Genomic DNA, 19,938 nt, shown 5'->3' with positions numbered 1-19,938 from the left:
GCAATCTGTTGGCATTCCGGTTACCATTTCAAATGGATGGTCATAGATTTCAACTCCGATGGTGGGGCTTAGATTCTTTGGGCAGAAAATGTTTCAAATAGTATAGAATATATACTACATTGTAAAGAATCATGAGTATTTCATTAAAAAAAAAAATAGAAGAAGAGAAGTACGGAATGTTTGAGTTTTCGAACCGAACTGATATCCAAATCCGAGCCGAAACTAAACCAAACTAAAATTTAAAAATGAACTATATCAAATTGTTCATGTCCCACCCTGAACTTTTCAAATATGGCAATTTCCCTTGATTTATTCCTACCTAAAAGTATCTTACAAAACAATAATTGAGTTTCGGTTCAGAGTTGGTGGGAAGGCAATTAAGTTAAAGAAGATCAATAATTAGTATCGCCATATATAAATTTTATAGACCATAATTCAAAAATCATTTATTGTGTTAGTGCTGTAAGTAACCAAATGATGGAGAAGTGATATGTGGGACAAGAGATTTCTTATCCTCATTCTTTTCAATGCACTTAATTATGCGTTTGAAGAATTAAGAATTAGATTAGGGGCAAAATACTTTGCCTAAAACTAATGATAAGAGAATTACAAATGGTAAGTGCAGTGTTTAGAGGAGTGATTAAAGTAATATAATTAAAGTTTCTTTAAAAAAACAGTGATATAATTAAAGTGGTTTATGTTTATCATTTTAATCGCATTATAAACACTCATTTAGTAATTTTGCGATTTATAAACACTCATTAAATATGAACAATCTGAACTATTCATTTGATTTAATAATTTGACGGTCATTTTTTCTACCCAATATTTATAATTAAATAAATATTTGAAAGTATATAAATGCAAGATTATATATGAGAAGTTCAACATAAGTAATTTAATGTCTAATTTGTTTATTTAAATATATGATTCATAGTATATGAATATAATGTAATATAGGAGATTCATTATAATTGTTACTAAACTTTTGTTTAATAGTAACCAAGTATTTTTGTTGCAAAGGGTTCTAATATATTTAATGAATGCACATATATACAAGATCAATGAATGAATCAACGATACCAATCCTTTAGGTGTTTTACTCCGTGTTCATTTAGTTCAACCATTATTGTTGAATAAATTATTATGGATAAAGAAATTCCTAATTTAAGGAATTTAGATGTAGTAAATATTTAAAATTTTTAATTATAATGTAACCCAAAGATATTGGACGATTGGTAAATATGAAGTAACCCAAAGATCAAAATGCTAAAGAAAGTGTTTTGGTTATTTAACAGTTTGAAACAACAATTTGTTCCAAACCACTGAAAATACAAACATTGAAATTTACAATATTTTCACTTAACGTTTTTGAGAATGATTTTCCCAAAACACATCTATATTTTAAAAAAAATTATTATTAAAATAATAATAATAATAATAATAATAATAATAATAATAATAATAATAATATTATTATTATTATTATTATTATTATTATTATTATTATTATTATTATCATTATTATAATACTACCCTTAGGTCATTTAAATGTTAATTTAAACAGCTAATTTTTTCAAATATCTTTTTACCAACCGTTGATATAATCCGCTGATTGTCAAACAAGGACATTACGAGGTAGTTTCTCACTTCAATTTGTTGTGTGATTTGATCAATACTTTCTTTGTCAACAAATCCCTCAAGTAGTTAATATAATTGGCTTTATTAATTTAAATTTTTTAAATTTTTTCACGGTATTAATAAAATACTTGGTAAATAAATATATAACATTTTTTTGTATTATAACTTTGATATTTAATTAAAAAACAGTGCACAAAAAAGATAATAGACAATGTAGTGAATATAATCAATTGGTGAATTTGAATGTAAATAATTTTTACATACATTGGAGAAAAATAAAGACAATATAACTAATGAAATTATTTCTCTTAATTAATTTATTGATAATGAATAATTTTTTTTTAATAAAGATATTGTAGGGACAATGTAGCGAATATAATCAATTGATGAATTTGAATGTAAAGAATTTTTATATTGGAGAATGGAGTTGGAAAGGCTTTGAAAGAATCATTGTCCCACATTGAATTGGAGGGTTGTAATCTTTCTATTATCTCATTTCAATTTCATTCTTTGCTTCAATTCAATTTGCTATCATGAGTGGCTAGGCAATTCTTGGGATTGAATTGTGAATTCCATCATTGCAATATGCTAGTGTGGTATTGAATTGTTGATTTGGATTTTTTTGGCAACGAATAGCCCGCCGCGTGGCAAAACCCCTGAGATCAAACAAAAAGGCCAGCTTTGCCCGAGTAGGCAAAGCATGCAGAGAGGTAAAAATTCTCGATGAGTTACAATTTAGACTAGTTGTTGCAAGAGCGTCAGCTACACGATTAGCTTCCCTGTAAATATGTCTAATATTCGAACCCCAAAGGGCTAGCGCGGATCGGATGTAAGAGATGGCAGCCTTTAATTTCTATGGAACCATCGCTTCGCGCGAAGAGACCAACGTGGCTAGAGCGAGAGAGTCAACTTCTACCGTATAAGGAATCCAAATCAACAATTCAATACCACACTAGCATATTGCAATGATGGAATTCACAATTCAATCCCTAGAATTGCCTAGCCACTCATGATAGCAGATTGAATTGAAGCAAAGAATGAAATTGAAATGAGATAATAGAAAGATTACAACACTCCAAATTCAAAATTGAATCCAATCTACAAAAGTAATCCAAAAGCCTCAAGGTTTGAGAGTGTTGTCAAGACTCCTTCAACCTAGATTCTTCTTGAATGTAAAGTGTTCTTGAGATAGCTAGAGAGCTAAAAATGAAATGTAAATGATACACAAAATGATCCAACCACCTAACACTCTAATTTTCTCATCTTTATATCAAATTCTCCTGGGCTTCTTCACATAAAATTCTCGCCACACCCGCCACGACCGTGCCATGATCGTGATCGGGGTTCTGCTGCATTTCTCCATTTGCAGTCTAACTTGGTTCCTCCAATTCAAGCCCATATGACATCCTTTAGACTCAAGAATCCTTCAAAACACTAAAATGTACATATTATAGGGCTTTGCAACACATTATCACATTTCAAAGCATTTTCCACATAAATCACCCACAAAGGACTCCATATAAGCATAAAACAATCCCGAAATGACCCTTAAAAGTAAGCATCTTTGGCACTTATCAGATTTTCAAAGTCTGTCAATACAGATGTGCCTAAATGTTGTCGTTCCCCCGAAAGACAACAACCTTGCAAGCATGTGTTAGAAATAATTATTTTCTAACAATGATTTATATAATAAAGGTTGTGATTCCATAAGGTACTCACGTTGATGATTAGTGATGTGTAAAGGCGGAATTACTGGGTGAAATTCCCTCCCTCTCATTCTGTTAAAATTTAAGTTTATAAGGGTTAAAAGATGTATAATGGATAAGTTTATGGGTTTCACAATCCTAAAGAGATTTCTATTCCTAAAGGAGGTCACATTCCTAAAAGGATTTCTATTCCTAATGGAGGTTCCCCATTCCTCTTGAAAGAGAGTTTCTCATCACATCTATAAATACCCAGGAAAACTCTAGGGATTAAAACGTTTTCAAATCTCTAAGTTTTCTAGTCTCCGTATCATCAGGAGGTGAATAAGGTATACGGATCAGAGAGGTGAAGCATTATATTCTTGATTCATTCAATTTAGAGATTACATCTTCAATGGAACCAAGTAAGTCCTATCTTTCCTATTTAATTAAAAGTCCATGATCATGAACATTGTTTAGTTGATTGATTTGATTTACATGCCATCATTGTTAATTGTGCTTCCACATTTAAGTTATAGCGCATAAAAGATTATTTAACATTTGGTATCAGAGCCTGCTTGTAAATTGATTTATCACTAAAATTAGGGTTCATGATATTTGGAGATTTTTAATTATATGGTTTGATTTTATTCTGAGTTGATTACGGGTTAATCGCTTTGATTGTTGACGTACGTACTGTTATATATATTTATAATTATAATAATTGTGGGATTGAAGATTGTCTCTGTCGAATGGTTTGTGTTCGTTGATGATGGAGCTATTGTATGGATGTGTACATAGCTTAATTATGGGTTTCTCGTTTTTTGGGATAGTGCGTATGACTTAATTAATATCCTCAATTTGGTGTCCTTCGTCCAACATCAAAATATATGCTCAAGTGTTTGTACTGTTCGTATAAAACAAATTGATTCGCATGTTTCTGTTTATGAATGTGCATACTGTTCTCTTGGAATCAAGCATCAGATGTATGTATATCATGTAATGTATATATTTTTGGAATTAAATCATATGGAATCAAGAAATATATATATGTTAGTTGTACTGTGTTCGTACGGTATATGATTCACATGTTATATGGTTTGTCTCTATCAAATCAGGAATTATATGTGATAAGAGAACGACATATAAATTAAGGTTTATTTTGTTTGGGCCAATTAAATTGAGCGTATTTGGTTTATTTAAAGTATTATGGACTCACTTTAAATTTTAGGCTCATTCAATTTGTGTTTATATTTGAGTCTATTTGATTTATTTAAAGTATTATGGATTTGCTTTAAATTCTAGGCTCATTTAATTTGGGTTTATATTTGAGCTGTTTGGTTTATTTAAGGCATTAAGGACTTGCTTTAAATTATAGGCTCATTTGGGATCAATTGTGGTTGGAGGTTATATACACTATTAGTTTATATATATGTTTATAAATGAATTATTAGCATAAAGCGAGTGTGTTGCCAAAGCGGCCCACTCAAGGTAATAGCTAATAATCATTATTTATGTTTATGTTTACAGCATATATATAAATCAAGGTTTACTTACATAAATGAGTTATTAGCATAAGGCGAGTGCGTTAGTCGCCAAAGCGGCCCACTCATGGTAATAGCTAAATGATCATTTATGTTTATGTTTGCAACATAAATTAAAGTTTATTCACATAAATAAATTATTAGCATAAGGCGAGTGTGTTAGTCACCAAAGTAGCCCACTCAAGGAAATAGCTAAATGATTATTTATGTTTACAAATGTTTATCGTACACAAGTATTTTGCATCGTTGAATGACACTAAAGGATTGATAAACATTTGTGATCATTAACACATGGTTCTAGCGGTTGCCCAAAGGTAGATCAGACATGTGATTAATGACAATTTAGGAGATTATGATTCTTGTTTTGTTAATATGTAGTGCATGTCCAAAGATGGCCTATATATTAAATTGAAACTTGATGAATAGTCTCATTCAAGTATGTGTGAATGATGCATGTCGGTAAATTGACATTGTATTTAAATTTGACCCAAAGGCGGATTTAAATGCAAACTTAAGGTCTATAAATTATAGTCTGAATAAAGGTTTGTTACTCAAAGCAATTGATATGTGAGATAAATGTTTGCAGTGAACACTATTGTATCACGCTATAACGGTGACAGTTCTGATGTCAGTGATAGTGGCAGTAAGTCTAAAAGTAGTAAAGAAGGGCAAGCATCCTATGAAGGGGCAAGGTGATGTTCAGAAAGTGCATAAATGCTATTCTGTAACAAACCTGGACACAAGAAGGCTGAATGCCTGAAGAGGAAAGCTTGGATGGAAATAAAAGTATACATTCAGTTTCAGTATGCTTTGAATCCAATCTTGTTAAGGTTCCTTCTAATACTTGGTGGTTAGACACTGGTGCTACAACACATGTTTATAATATTAAGCAAGATTTTTGATTTTTGATGTTTCAACCTCATAGGAAAAATGAAAAGTGTCTTTTCATGGGAAACATGATGAAAGCTAGAATTGAAGGTATTGGAACTTACAGAATTAAGCTGGATACAGGTTTTTGCCTTGATCTTGAGAATTGTTTGTATGTTCCAAAATTGTTCTAGAAATCTTGTTTCAACAGCTAGGTTGGAAACATTGGGGTTTTACTTTAAGATTGTAGACAAATGTTCGTATCAACAAAAATCTTTATGTTTCTGGTGTTTTGTTGGATACACTATACTGTTTCAATCTTAATGATGACTTTGTTAATTCCTTGTTTAATGTGATGTTTGTGTTAAAAGGAGTGCACTAAAAGAATCTTCAGCTGACTTGTGGCATAAAAGGCTTAGTCATATATCCAAATAAAGGATATTGAGACTTATTAAAGTTGGAATTTTGTCTCAATTGGATTTTACTGACTGGAATGGTGCATATGTCGATTGCATAAAGGTAAAGCAAGTCAGACATGTATCAGTACACTCAGCCACAAGAAGCTCATGATTACTTGATTTAATACATACAGATATCTGTGGTCTTTTTTGATGTTCCGTCTTGGGGCGGTGATAAATACTTTATTACCTTTATTGATGATCATTCTGGGTACTGTTACATCTATTTATTGCGTGAAAGATCTCAGTCTGTAGATGTCCTAGAGACATTCATATTTGAAGTTGAGAGTCAGTTAAATAGAAAGGCAAAGACAATTAGATCATATAAAGGTGATGAGTACTATGGGAAAACATCAAAAGTTGGGCAAATTCCCGACCCATTTAAAGAAATTCCTCGAATCTAAGGGCATTTGTGCATAATACACAATGCTAGGCATGCCACATCAAAATGGTGTGGAAGAAAGGTGAAATCGTACTCTAAGGGATATGGTTAGGAGTAAGGTCAATAATTGTACATTGCTTGTTTCATTGTGGATATATGCATTAAAGACAACAGCATACTTACTCAATAGGGTTCCTAGTAAGGTTGTTTTTTTAAAAAAACACCTTATGAACTATGGACAAGAAGGAAACCTAGTTTGAGGCATCTTCACATTTAGGGCTGTCAAGCTGGAGTGATGATATATAATCCACATGAAAAATTGGAATCCAGAACCATTAGTGGTTATTTCATTGGATATCCAGAAAGGTCTAAAGGGTACATGTTTATTGTCCTAATCATAAGTACGATGATTGTTGAGTCTGGTGATGCTCGCTTCATTTAAAATGGCGAAGTCAGTGGGAGTGTGGGAGCTCGTAATGTTGAGATTAAGGAGTCATTGATGGTTCCAGATTCATCAAGTGATCCTTTTTTTCCTGTTGTTGTTCCTATTGCTGCAATGCAGTGTAGCCTTATGGAAATACTTTGGAACAACAGCAACTAGATGCTCAAATTCCACATGAGGAAGCTATTGTAAATGAAGATGAGGTTGAAACTCAAGATGATGATCAAGTGAAATCTCAGCAGGAAGTGGCATTAAGGAGATCTACTAGATAGAAAAGATCAGTCATTCCTAATGACTATATTGTTTATGCACTTGAGCATGAAAGTGACTTGAGCATTGATAATTATCTAGTCTCATTTAACCAAGCCATACAGGATAATAATTCTCCTTGAGAATTATTTTGGTTTTGGTGGCTCATTCTGTTCTTGAGCTTCACCAAATGGTTGTTAAAAATTGCCTTTCTGAATGGTAAATTAAAAGAGGAAATATACATGGATTAGCCGCAAGGCTTCATGGCCACAGGAAAGGAAAATCTGGTATGTAGATTGAAGATGCCGATCTATGGATTAAAACATGCTTCTAGACAATGGTACTTGAAATTGTCATTTGGTTTTGTAGAGATCACTGTTGATCGGTGTATCCACATAAAGGTTTAATGGAAGCAAGTTTGTAATCCTAGTATTACATGTTGAAGACATTCTTCTTGCTGCTAATAATAAAAGGGATGTTGCGTGATGTTAAGGAATATCTTTCTAAGAACTTTGAAATGAAAGATATGGGTGAGACTTCATATGTGATTGGAATAAGAAATATTCCGTAATAGATCACATGGGATTTTAGGTTCATCCTACAAGACTCACATTAACAAAGTTTTAGAAAGATATAAACTGGAAATCTGCAAAGAGGGTCATGTGATACTTACAAGGCACTAAGGACCACATGCTCACTATAAAAGAAACAAATAACCTGGAGGTTATAAGTTATTCGGATTCAGACTATGTCGGATGTTTGGATACCCAAAAAATCCACATTCGAATATATTTTCCACTTGCTCATGGAGCAATATCTTGGATGAGTGTGAAGGAGCCTGTCATTGCTACTTCCACTATAAAGGCAGAATTTGTAGCATGTTTTGAGGCTACAATTCAATCATCATGGCTGCGTAATTTCATTTATGGTTTGGGCATTGTCGACACTATAGCCAAACCATTGAGGATTCATTGTGATAATACGGCAGCTATGTTCTTCTGAAAGAACGACAGATATACTAGTGGTGCCAAGCACATGGATTTGAAATTTCTGTCTGTTAAGGAGAAGGTACAAAATCAAAAGAGTATCAATAGTGCACATTGGCACCGATCTTATGATCACGGATCCGTTGACTAAGGGATTGGCGCCCATGACCTTCATTGGCCATGTTGGAAGGATGGGCATACTGGTAAAGTCCTTGAATAACGGTTAACTCTGCCATACATGTATGGATTTATGTTTGATAGCACATCAGGTTGATGATACTCTTAGATATCTATTCAGGTTTTGATTTTGTTATGGTTGATGTTGATCACTTATTTATGCCTAATTCAGAAGTACAGTGATAACAATGGTCTTGTTTAAGATATAAGGAATAAGGTACTTTCGGATTTTACCTTATTATTGTGGTTCGAATTCTTATTAACTGTGATACATGGAAGGGAGCGGGACGCTATGTCAGGCCTGTAACCACCATGATTTGGTTAATAAAGTTCGATAAGGTGGTGACTATTACATTTTCATATTAAGTGAGCTCAAATTAAGGATTGAAAATTGTAAAGTCACGCATATATGAATCAAGTGGGAGATTGTTAGAAATAATTTATTCCTAACGTTGATTCATATAATTAAGGTGTCATGCTCATATGAATCAGTGGGAGACTGTTAGAAATAATTATTTCCTAACAATGATTTATATAATAAAGGTTGTAATTCCATAAGGTACTCACGTTGATGATTAGTGATGTGTAAATGCGGAATTACTGGTGAAATTCTCTGCCTCTCATTCTGTTAAAATTTAAGTTTATAAGGGTTAAAAGATGTATAATGGATAAGGTTATGGGTTTCACAATCCTAAAGGGATTTCTATTCCTAAAGGAGGTCACATTCCTAAAAGGATTTCTATTCCTAAAGGAGGTTCCCCATTCCTCTTGAAAGAGGGTTTCTCATCACATCTATAAATACCCATGAAAACTCTAGGGATTAAAACGTTTTCAAATCTCTAAGTTTTCTAGTCTCCGTATCATCAGGAGGTGAATAAGGTATACGGATCAGAGAGGTGAAGCATTATATTCTTGATTCATTCAATTTAGAGACTACATCTTCAATGGAACCAAGTAAGTCCTATCTTTCCTATTTAATTAAAAGTCCATGATCATGAACATTGTTTAGTTGATTGATTTGATTTACATGCGATCATTGTTAATTGTGCTTCCGCATTTAAGTTATAGTGCATAAAGAATTATTTAACAGCATGCACATACCAATTTTGTCAACATATTTCTTAAAAGTGGATGTAGGCAAGGACTTAATGAATAAATATGTCAGATTATCACTAGAGAGAAAAATCTATATAATAAAATTAAATTAAATGGAAAATAATAGAAGTTAATTTCAAAAAAACGAATCTATACTATATATAAAAACAAAATCCTGAAATTTTAACTTCCCGCCCAATTCCTAAGAAATCTCTCTTCCTAATAAAATATATTGATTTCTACAATAATTCTGGGTTAAAATTTTATTGTAATATTATAAAATTGTGTAATACTATTCCTATTCTAATCTATATCTATTTTATATATCAGTGTTGCAAAAATCGTGTCGCTGGCCGCAGCGAGGAAGGCCGGAATCGGCCTCCTCAGCTGCTTCGCCGGCTGAACCGGCCTTTAATTTTTTATTTATTTTTTTTAAAGTTGTAAAGTGTCAAAAGTTCGGCAAGGCATAACTTTTGACTCCGTTGTCCGTTTTGGACAAATGTTTTTTTGAAATCTCGTATTTTTTCGACATCTATCCACCGCAAACTGCCGTAGGCGGTTTGGCCCACCAATTTCTAAAAAAAAATTACTTTATTAAAGAATTTCTAAGAAAAAACTATGAGAACCTTATGTTTTATTAATGAATTTTTAAAGTTTTTAATTAAACAATTGTCCCGTGCATTATTTAATAATCTTTCTTTATAATTGGTCAAATTATTTAATTATGGTAAATTTGGGAATAATTAATGATGGTAATAGAAATCCTAGAAGAATATAGAATTGAACAATATTTAATTATTGTTATATTATTATTGTGACTCACGGAATACAAGAGTTAATGCCATTTTTGTTCCTACACTTATTGGGGCAATGACACTTTTCATCCTCCATAATAAAAATTGCCACTTAGTAGCCACTGTTATTGATCGTTGGACAGTTTTGATTCTCCGTCAATGACGTCGTTTGTTGACCGTGAATTAAAAGGGTTTTTTTTTTTTGTCTTTTTATGTTCTAATCCTTGTATTTCTCCATCCATTGGTCACTGCTACATCCATTTCTTCAAACTGAGGTTATCCGCTTCAGTCCTTTCTAACATTAAGAAACCATCTTCACCCAACTAACAATCACGAATTTTACATTTGACATCAATCTCAAGATAATGGAAACAAGTGCAGTTGGAATAGAAAGGGCGTTAGTCCATGCCTATGGAAATTTTGTCGAGCATACAACATAACTAGCAAAGTCAGGAATATCACCCAACCCCTCCCTTAACCTTTCTGCATCAACTATAATAGGTATGCCCCTACTCTTTGCCTCTTGCACTACAATCAAAGCAGTCTCATGCAGCCTTCCATCTAAGTAGACAATATTTACTCCAAGCGCAGAAGACAATTTTGATTTGGGTATGTAGACCCTCAGATATCATGGGTGGATATCCTGGAGTGAAAATGCATGCGCGAGTTTTTTTTTTTTTTTTTGGTTGTCAACAATGACATATGTGAATGGTGAGTTTCCTCCTTTGGACACCACCATAAAAGATGTATCAACACCATCCCTTTCAAGCTCATCAAGTATTCTTTTGTCATGCGAGTCATCAGCAACCTTAGATATGATCCTTGGATTAAGACCAAGACGAATTTTATCATCCGGGTTTTATCAAAGCATTACCAGTATTACCACCTCCTTGAACCTCAAAGCTGGTGTTCCGAATTTTATCATCCGGGTTGGGGAATGAAGCTACAGCAGCCAGGAAGTCAACACTGGCCATTCCAACACCTCAGACAATGCGATTTTTGGGGAGCGGCGGATTCCACAATTTCAGCTTGAAACTTCAATGAATTTCAGGTAGAATAACAGAGTTTTTGAGGTTGTGCACCAAGTAGTTGTGGTCAGAGAGAGATGGGAAGGATATTTGTGGTCAATATGGAAGGGAGGACTTACAGGTGCAAATTCTACATCACGCCATCTACAACTACAACTGCTATTTACCATAGGAGGGTTCGCCGACCTGTTGCCCTCTCTGCTTCGCCGGAACCAAAAACCACCGGTGAAGGCCCCAACCTCGCCGAATCTGTTGCTGCACCGCCAGATCTGCCTTACTGGTCCGTCGCCGGAAGGAGTTACTGCCTCGTATGCTCGCCGCCGTACCCACAACTTGCCAGAGAAGAACCTCGCTGCTACTCACTACCGACGGTTACTACTTAGCCGCCAAGTGTCGCCATCTCGCCTCACAGGAGTCACAGCAGCGCTGGTCTAAACAATATTAGAAGAATAAGACATAAAAAGACAGAAAAGCCCTTCTAATTCACGGTCAACAAACGACTTCATTGACGGAGGATCAAAACTGTCCAACGACCAATAACAGTGTCTACTAAGTGGCAATTTTTATTATGGAGGATGAAAAGTGTCATTGCCTCAATAAGTCTATGACCAAAAATGGCATTAACTCCGAAATACAATACAAGAATATTTAATTATGATTATATTATTATTGTGTCTCACGACCATTATATACTAACAGTACTTGAAAAGAAACTAATAATAATAATAATAATAATAATAATAATAATAATAATAATAATAATAATAATATAATAATAATAATAATAATAATAATATAAGTGGTAATAATAATATCTAAAAGTAATTAAGTGTTAATAATAATAGTAAGAATATTAACGTAAGAGTTGTAACATATAATAAATTGTAATAATTAATAACTATAGTCTAGGATTAAATTTGAAATTGTCAGGAAAGATAAACGACCTCTGGTGAAATTAACTCTTAAATAATTATATATCGATTTAAATATTCTTAATATATTACAACAATTCCATTCCGTGCATCGCACGGGTGAAAATACTAGTTAGAATTAACACAATTCTAAAATAGTACACCTCAAAAGTTTGTGACTAAGAAATATATACTTTGCTTTAATGAGCACCAAAAAGGTGTTAAACCTCAAGCACCACTATAAGGTGCTTAATCATGAACATAATTTAATTTCTATGCTTTTCAATCTCAAATGGTTTACTTTGAGAACTAATATATAATTTCTCATTTGTGTAACACAAACTTGATTATTCTCATATATGACATTAGGGGTAATTCATAGTATAATCAGTTTGGAACATAGCATAATGGGGACCAAACAAAATAGCCAATGCCCAAGTAACCTATCAAAACTATATATTGCTTTCTTGCATAAATAGCCAAGGTTCGTCGACCACCGAATGGTGGGAAGACGAGTCAACCATGTACTGAGAAGTGGGAAGGTCCGTCGACCACCAAGTGGTGGGAAGACGAGTCGACCGCTGAGAGGTGGGGAGATCTGTCGACCACCGAGTGGTGGGAAGACGAGTCGACAATTGAGAGGTGAGAAAGTCCGTCGACCACCGAGTGGTGGAAAGACGAGTCGACCACCGAGTGGTGGAAAAACGAGTCGACCACTGAGAGGTGAGAAGGTTCGATCCGTCGACTACCGAGTAGTGAGAAGACGAGTCGACCACTGAGTGGTGGGAAGGTCCGTTGACAACCGAGTGGTGGGAAGGTTGGTCGACTATTGAGAGGTAGGAAGACGAGTCGACCACCGAGTAGTACAGTTCAATGACATCGCACTCTACCTGGCAACCAAGCAGTAAAGTGAATATATCTTCACAAGGGAAGGTTCAAAGGGTAATACATACCTATCTTATGCAGGAATGGTACGTTGAACACTATTGTGTCATTTTTCTAGTCTTGGAAATCAATTTTTGTTCATATGGAGGATTGTTGAAAAATTAGCTTAAAATGACATTTAAAATGGCCATTTTGTTGTATAAATTTTAGTGGGGTCCACTTCTGATTTGAATTGGGTTAAAATGAATTCGGGTTGATCTCCTAAATAAGAGGTTTAATTTGATATATTATACGCACAAAATGTATTATGCGTCAATAAGAAACTAATTCTCATAGGCCATAGCGTACCATTTGAGTTAAGAAAATAGAGTTTGAAAGGTTTTGTATGAGCTTTTGTCCACATTAAAAAAAAAAAGATTTAAATTTACACTAGTATATATAAATATATAGCATAAAAGGCTCTTTTTCGCCCAATCCTATTATTTTAATTGATTTTATCAAACTCTTTCATGTCAAACTAAAACAGTACAAAGAAAGCAAACGAAGAAAACAAGGCCATACACCGGATCCCAGCATGCATTAGTAAGAGATGGCCCCTTTTCTCCCATTTCTAAAATCGTATCAGATAAAGTGACAAAACGTGAAATCTGATCTCCCTTCATCAGCTCCACAGACCTTCCCCATGGCCGTATATGACAATATAATGGGGGAGAGATTTGAGGGGTTCTCTCTCAACCATCCTTTCTCTCTTCAAACTATTACCTTTTAAAAAATATATATGATATTATCTTTTATACGTTCGTTGAATTGAAATATATCCCCTCATTTTGTTTACTGTGGATCTATGATATTGATTCAAAAATTATATTATTAATAGTCTAATTTTTTATGGCGACAAGAAAATCCACGACCATTATATAAAAGTGTGCATTAGGTAAATCCAGGGACGGAGTCAGAAATTCGGTTGAGGGGGAGGGGGCGGGGGGCGAAACAGTACAGACGGATTCAGAAAATTTTTCCGGTAAAGGCGAAACATTAAAACAAAAGAGATAATTTTAAAATAAATAAATAAATTACCTAAGAAATATAATTGTAAATATTGTTGGATATGGACGAAAAATAAAACACATCAAAACTTTATAAAAATATTCATAACAAAATATGAAACATAATTAATTTGATAAAATAATTTGAATAGAAAACACATTATAAATTACACATCTTATTATTAATATAAAAGAATGTTATATATATGTGTGTGTGTATTAAATATTAAAAAAGAAGTCATAGGGGAATGAGTAAAAAGAATTGTAAAACTATGTTGATACCAAGTTTTGAACACTTGAGCTCACTATTATCAAATATGTGCTCTACCACCTAATCTAACTCACTTCTTATTAACATTGTATAGTTTTTTTTTTTTTTTTATACTAATACTAAAACCTGTACTATATATACATATATACATACAAAGACTATATATGGGGTGGGGGTGGGGTGAGGGGGGGCAGCTGCCCCCCCTTTGCCTCCGTCCCTGAGTAAATCCCGTTCCTATGTAATAATTTATAAACCACAATGAAGAGATTAATCGCACTAAAAATTGGTAGTCTATTTTAATAAATTGTGTTTTTCGTCCATAAGTTATAGGGTAATTAACTAAGTATTGTAGGAATATAATTGTCCCTACTTATTGGTCGTACTCACTTCTTGACATTACAAATTTCATCTTTTTTTTTTTTAACAGGTCGTGTTCACGTCTCGTCCCTAAGTTATAACTAACGTTGCAAATTTCGTTCTTAATATTTTGTTAAAAAAAAAGACTAAATTTACATTGTCAGTTATTGCTTAAGGATGAGAAGTGTGCACAACCAACTACTAGAGATGAATCTTATATATAATTACCTTATAACTTAATGACGAAAAGTGCCCTAATTTTCCCTTGATTATAATATAATACATATATACATACATTTTTTTTTAAACTACAGATGCTCTAATATATTATATTATTGGAGATTATATAGTAATGGGTCTTAAGATTTCAGACATGTTTATTGAATTTTGAATAATATTTTGGTGTCCAGTTTAAAATAATATTTTAGATTTAGAAATGTTTATTAATTTTATTATATTAATCAAAAAGATTGGTTATCTGGTACTTAATTAGTAGGTTGCTTGAATTTTAATATATAACTGAAGAGTTAAAAAGTTTTCCCTTATGAGAGTATGCAGAAGTCTTAAGGAAAATTAGACCATCTTCCCAAAAGAGCAAATCTCTTGAAGAGTTAGGAAAATAAAACTCAGAAAAACTTCCCGAAAGATTTTTTTATGTCAAGTTAATATCACCTTTATTGTCTTTTTCTTGAGCTTTAGTTTGCAGTATAAGTTCAAGAAAAAAAATTTAAAGACAACTTTCAATTTTTTGCTCTTGTCAGATTATCTCCTTACAATACAAGAAATTGGTTAGTTTCATGTACTTCACAAGTTTTATCTCAGATCTAGATTGCTCATATAATAAATGATTAAAAACTTTAAAAAGTGGGTATCATACACACTTGAAATTATTAATTCTTGTTTTTCCTGCATTTTGCCCATCTCAAAAACAAGATTTTCCCTAACACCTTAAATTAAAATGACCTCTTTTCATCTAATTTTTAATGTGCTAAAAGATCTTCATATCAAATGTCTCCATTTCAATCATCATTTTTGTTAAATATATCACAAATAACAATTATTTTTATAAAATTAAAATGTTTTGATATGATGATCTATTCATTTTTTTTAAAAAAACAATATCTTTGAGTTTTTAGCCTCAATTGAGTAAAATAACTTGTGTAATAAATTCAAATTTCACAACTACACTATCGACAAAATAGCTAGCTATAAAGTTGTCCACACGAACTTAACTCACTGATTTTATAGCTTGGCCTGGCAATATTTGAGGAAAAAAAAGGTTAATGTTTGAAATTCGACAGCTGCAATAATGTAGAAATTATGCTCAAAATGTGCAAATTACTTATGTGCACTGACATATAGCCTTATGTCTGAGATATTGAATTACTGTGATTGTGTTTGAGAATTTAACTTTTTGGAGAAAGAATATATTGATGATAACTATAAAGTTCGAATCACATTTATTATGTTTTCAAAAGTAATTTAATATGTGATGGGAGATATTTCTAAAAGGCAACATCACTTTCACATTATCTTTTTAATGTGATAAGATGAAAGTGAATGTACAATTTTTTTTAAAAGGCATTACAAACATTTTTATGATGTCATATCAAGAAAAGTGATGACTGAAAGTTGTCATTTTTATTGTTTAAATTCTTTTTATGGTACTCACTAATAAAAATTACTCATTTTAACAGTGAGTCTCATCAATGTAATTTTAACCGTGTATATCAGTATATGTATAAAAAATTTGTTCATAGACAAAGAAGATCTGACGAGAACTATAGAGAGAAATGCTTTCTATGTTATCCTTACTCCAACCCTTTTTAAAACTTGATTTTCGAAGTAGTCCGTTTGGTGGCCACCAAGAAAGATGACCATGAGGTAATTAAGGGTGGTTTTATTATTTATTTATTTGTTTGTTTGTTTATTTATTGCATTCCTCTCTTATTAGACACAGTTTTATCTTTTGTGGGTAATACCCTCTTTTGTTTTTTTTGTTTTGTTTTGTTTTGTTTTTTTTTTTTTTTTTGTTTTTTCTTTCCTTTGGGTTGTCTTAATGGCTTGTTTGTTTTAGGCAAAAATTTATTAAGAAAAGTGGTTTCAACTTTCAATAGTGGATATTGAGTAAAACTAGCAATCAACTTCTTGAGTGAGTTAGGTTTTACATGGTGGTAAAGATCGGTGACAATGGTGGACTGTAATTTCTTGGAGAAAGTTATTTCTAGATGAGCCATTATATTGCATGACAAATTTGATCTAAAGGTAAACTTAGGTAAATTATATGGTGGGTTAGGGTTTATATGGCAAATAAATAACTAATAAATGTTTATTTTTAACATAATGAAATTAAAGTTCTTTTTAAATGTAATATAATTTCATTTGGTATACTAAAGACAAACTTATTGTACACTAAAAATGATACAACATATTTACTAAAAGCAGAACTACGTAACATACATTCTTGCGAGAATGTTAGCCCAGACAGACTATCACTGGAGTGACCTATGTGGACCTCTTGATTGTGTTGCGCAAGCATTGATGGAAGACCGTTAGGAGCGGCCAGGCCACGTAGAGTTATTGACGGGTACTAACTTCTTGACACATGGGTTTCCTATCCTTGATTTAAAAAATGAATCTTTAAAATGAACTTAAAGTACACTAAAAATAGTTTATTTTTTTAGTATGGTAAATTCTAACATGTACGTTAGTCATATACCTTTCAATGTGGAACATGATCCACGATATATATAATGATTGACAAGCATAGTGATGGGTCACAACATCATATAGTAGCTCAGAATGATGGCAACAAAGGAATTGAAGATTGTCAATTAGGATTTCTATATAGAGTTCTATTACAAATACTCCAAAATCTTACTTCCTCAAATTTACTCCATAATGTGGCGGCACTGATAGGCTATTTTCTTCATGTAGGCCTCTTATTGGAGAAGAAACAAGAAGGGCAAACTGGACAAGCCAACACTTAAGCAAGGGTAGTCTTGAACTTTCACCAAAACGGTTATAACCACTATTACCGCCACTTTACTTTCTGAGAGCTAACACTGTATATATACTGGCCTTCACCATCTTTGTAAAGCTGATAAAACAGTTTCCCTTTATTCTTCTCTATGCATCAATTCGTACAGAGCTTTCCCTCCTAAAATCTTATATGGTATCAGAGCTCTGGTATGGCAGTTATGCCGTCGCGCTTACCGGCTCCAGTGAATCCAGTCAAGGAGTTCATCCGGCATCTCCGATCAACCAGAACGTGACACAAGGACCTTCCGAAGCTAATCAACAGAGAAGTTATGTTCCACAGAGGAACATGGACGATCTGGAAAATCCGCTATACCTCAACGTCAACGAGAATCCAAATGCTGTGTTGGTGAGTCCTCCGTTGTCTGGAAGCGCAAATTATGCTTCATGGCAGATCTCCATGCAGGTGGCCATAGAGGTAAAAAACAAATGGGGATTGATTGACGGAACCCTAGCACCACCGAAGAGGTCTCATCCGCAATACGCTGCCTGGAGGAGGTGTAACCTGATTGTGTGCTCCTGGATCCTCAAGTCTGTCATCTCTTCAATCGCGCAGAGCGTTATGCACATGGACAGAGCCAAGGACATCTGGAACGATCTTAAGAGATGTTTTTCTCAACATGATGCTCATAGAATCTCCTTCCTACAGAATGACATTTCTAACTTGAAGCAGGGACATATGAGCGTTAATGACTATTATACGAAGTGCCGCACTCTCTGGGAAGAGATGAACGCACTAAGACCACTCCCAATTTGCAAATGTGATCCGCGGTGTTCTTGTGATCTCCTAGACGAAATCAGACGGGATCGAGAAATCGATCAAATTATTAGATTCCTCCAGGGGTTAATTGAGGACTACAACACTTTGAAGTCCGGAGTGCTACTCTTAGATCCTTTACCTGATATGCATAAGGTTTTTGTGATGTTTGAAAAGTTTGAAAGACAACTAACTATCAAAAATATGTCTATGACAAATCCAGAAATGATGCAGGTCAATGCTACTCAAAACGAACAAAACACCAGAGAAGAGATGTATGCTGCTATGAATTTCTCTAATGGGAAAAGGATGATGAACTCACAAGGTGGTAACAAGAACAATGCTAAGTGTACTTTCTGCGGTATGACGGGGCATACTATTGAGAAATGTTACAAGAAGCATGGCTACCCACCGGGATGGGTGCCAGGCTTCAAGTCTAGAAACAAACAACAGGTTGCAGCAGTTGGTACAAATTCTAAAAACAACTCTAATTCTGAGCAGATTCGAAGTCTCATATCTCTTCTTCAAAGTATGATGATGCAGAACCAACCAACTTCTACTGCAGCAGCAACCCTTGTTCCAAGATTTAGTCCAGAAGCCCCAGGCAATGAAGGCAAGTATATTAAACACTTGAATGTTAATTCTGTTGCATTAAGTTCATATGCTTGGATTATTGACTCGGGTGCCACAGATCACATAGTGTGCTCTCTTGGTTTCTTTGATAAATACCACTCTGTGAATGGAGCAAAGGTAAATCTACCTAATGAGAGTTATGTTGCTGTTGAATTGGCAGTGTAAGGTTGGATAATGGTATTTGGTTGAAGGATGCCCTACATATCCCTTCATTCAAATTCAATATCATCTCGGTTAACAGATTATTACAAAACTCTCCTCACTCTTTATTGTTTGAATATGGTTAGTGTCTTCTTCGGAAGGACCATGGGAGAATGATTGGCTTTGCTAAGGAACAAAACGGACTCTACCTGCTGAATAATCCTCCGAAGATTAGCACTAATAATTGTAGTATCTTTCATATACAGTGTAATAGTGTTGAATTGTGGCATCAACGATTGGGGCATTTCCCTGTAAATAAGATGCATCTCATTGAAAATATCTCTGTTTCTAATACAAAGAATCTGGTTTGTCATATCTGTCATCTTGCTAAGCATAGAAGATCTCCCTTTCCTTTAAGCAATTCCGTATCAACAGCCTGCTTTGATCTTGTTCATATGGACATCTGGGGTCCCTTTCAAGTGAAATCATTGGGTGGGGAAAGGTATTTTTTAACCATTGTTGATGAGCACTCCAGATATACATGGTTGCGACT

General features: G+C 33.6%; 1 protein-coding gene and 1 long non-coding RNA gene across 2 annotated transcripts in view; one reads left to right on the top strand and one right to left on the bottom strand.

The window, feature by feature from the left end:
- The window catches only part of LOC109160027, a 15,358-nt gene extending 6,853 nt beyond the window's left edge, over positions 1-8,505 (bottom strand). Inside the window, exons 1-2 of the long non-coding RNA XR_002050672.1 lie at positions 8,421-8,505; positions 6,003-6,008 (exon numbers count right to left, since the gene is read on the bottom strand). This is a non-coding gene — a long non-coding RNA (uncharacterized LOC109160027). The remainder of the gene's footprint in view (positions 1-6,002; positions 6,009-8,420) is intronic.
- A 9,482-nt stretch (positions 8,506-17,987) lies between these two features.
- LOC109159942 lies at positions 17,988-19,409 on the top strand. Its single transcript, XM_019308055.1, has one exon. It carries the CDS (start codon positions 17,988-17,990, stop codon positions 19,407-19,409), a length of 1,422 nt encoding a protein of 473 aa, XP_019163600.1.
- Positions 19,410-19,938: the final 529 nt, after the last annotated feature.

This window comes from Ipomoea nil, unplaced genomic scaffold (genome assembly GCF_001879475.1).
Source record: "Ipomoea nil cultivar Tokyo-kokei standard unplaced genomic scaffold, Asagao_1.1 scaffold2845, whole genome shotgun sequence".
NCBI lineage: Eukaryota > Viridiplantae > Streptophyta > Magnoliopsida > Solanales > Convolvulaceae > Ipomoea > Ipomoea nil.
Note: the sequence above shows the minus strand (reverse complement) of the source record. Positions and strands in the feature narration are given on the sequence as shown.

Coding starts and splice junctions, on each gene's coding strand:
- LOC109159942 (XM_019308055.1), top strand. CDS start 17,988: ATGGTATCAGAGCTCTGGTATGGCAGTTATGCCGTCGCGCTTACCGGC.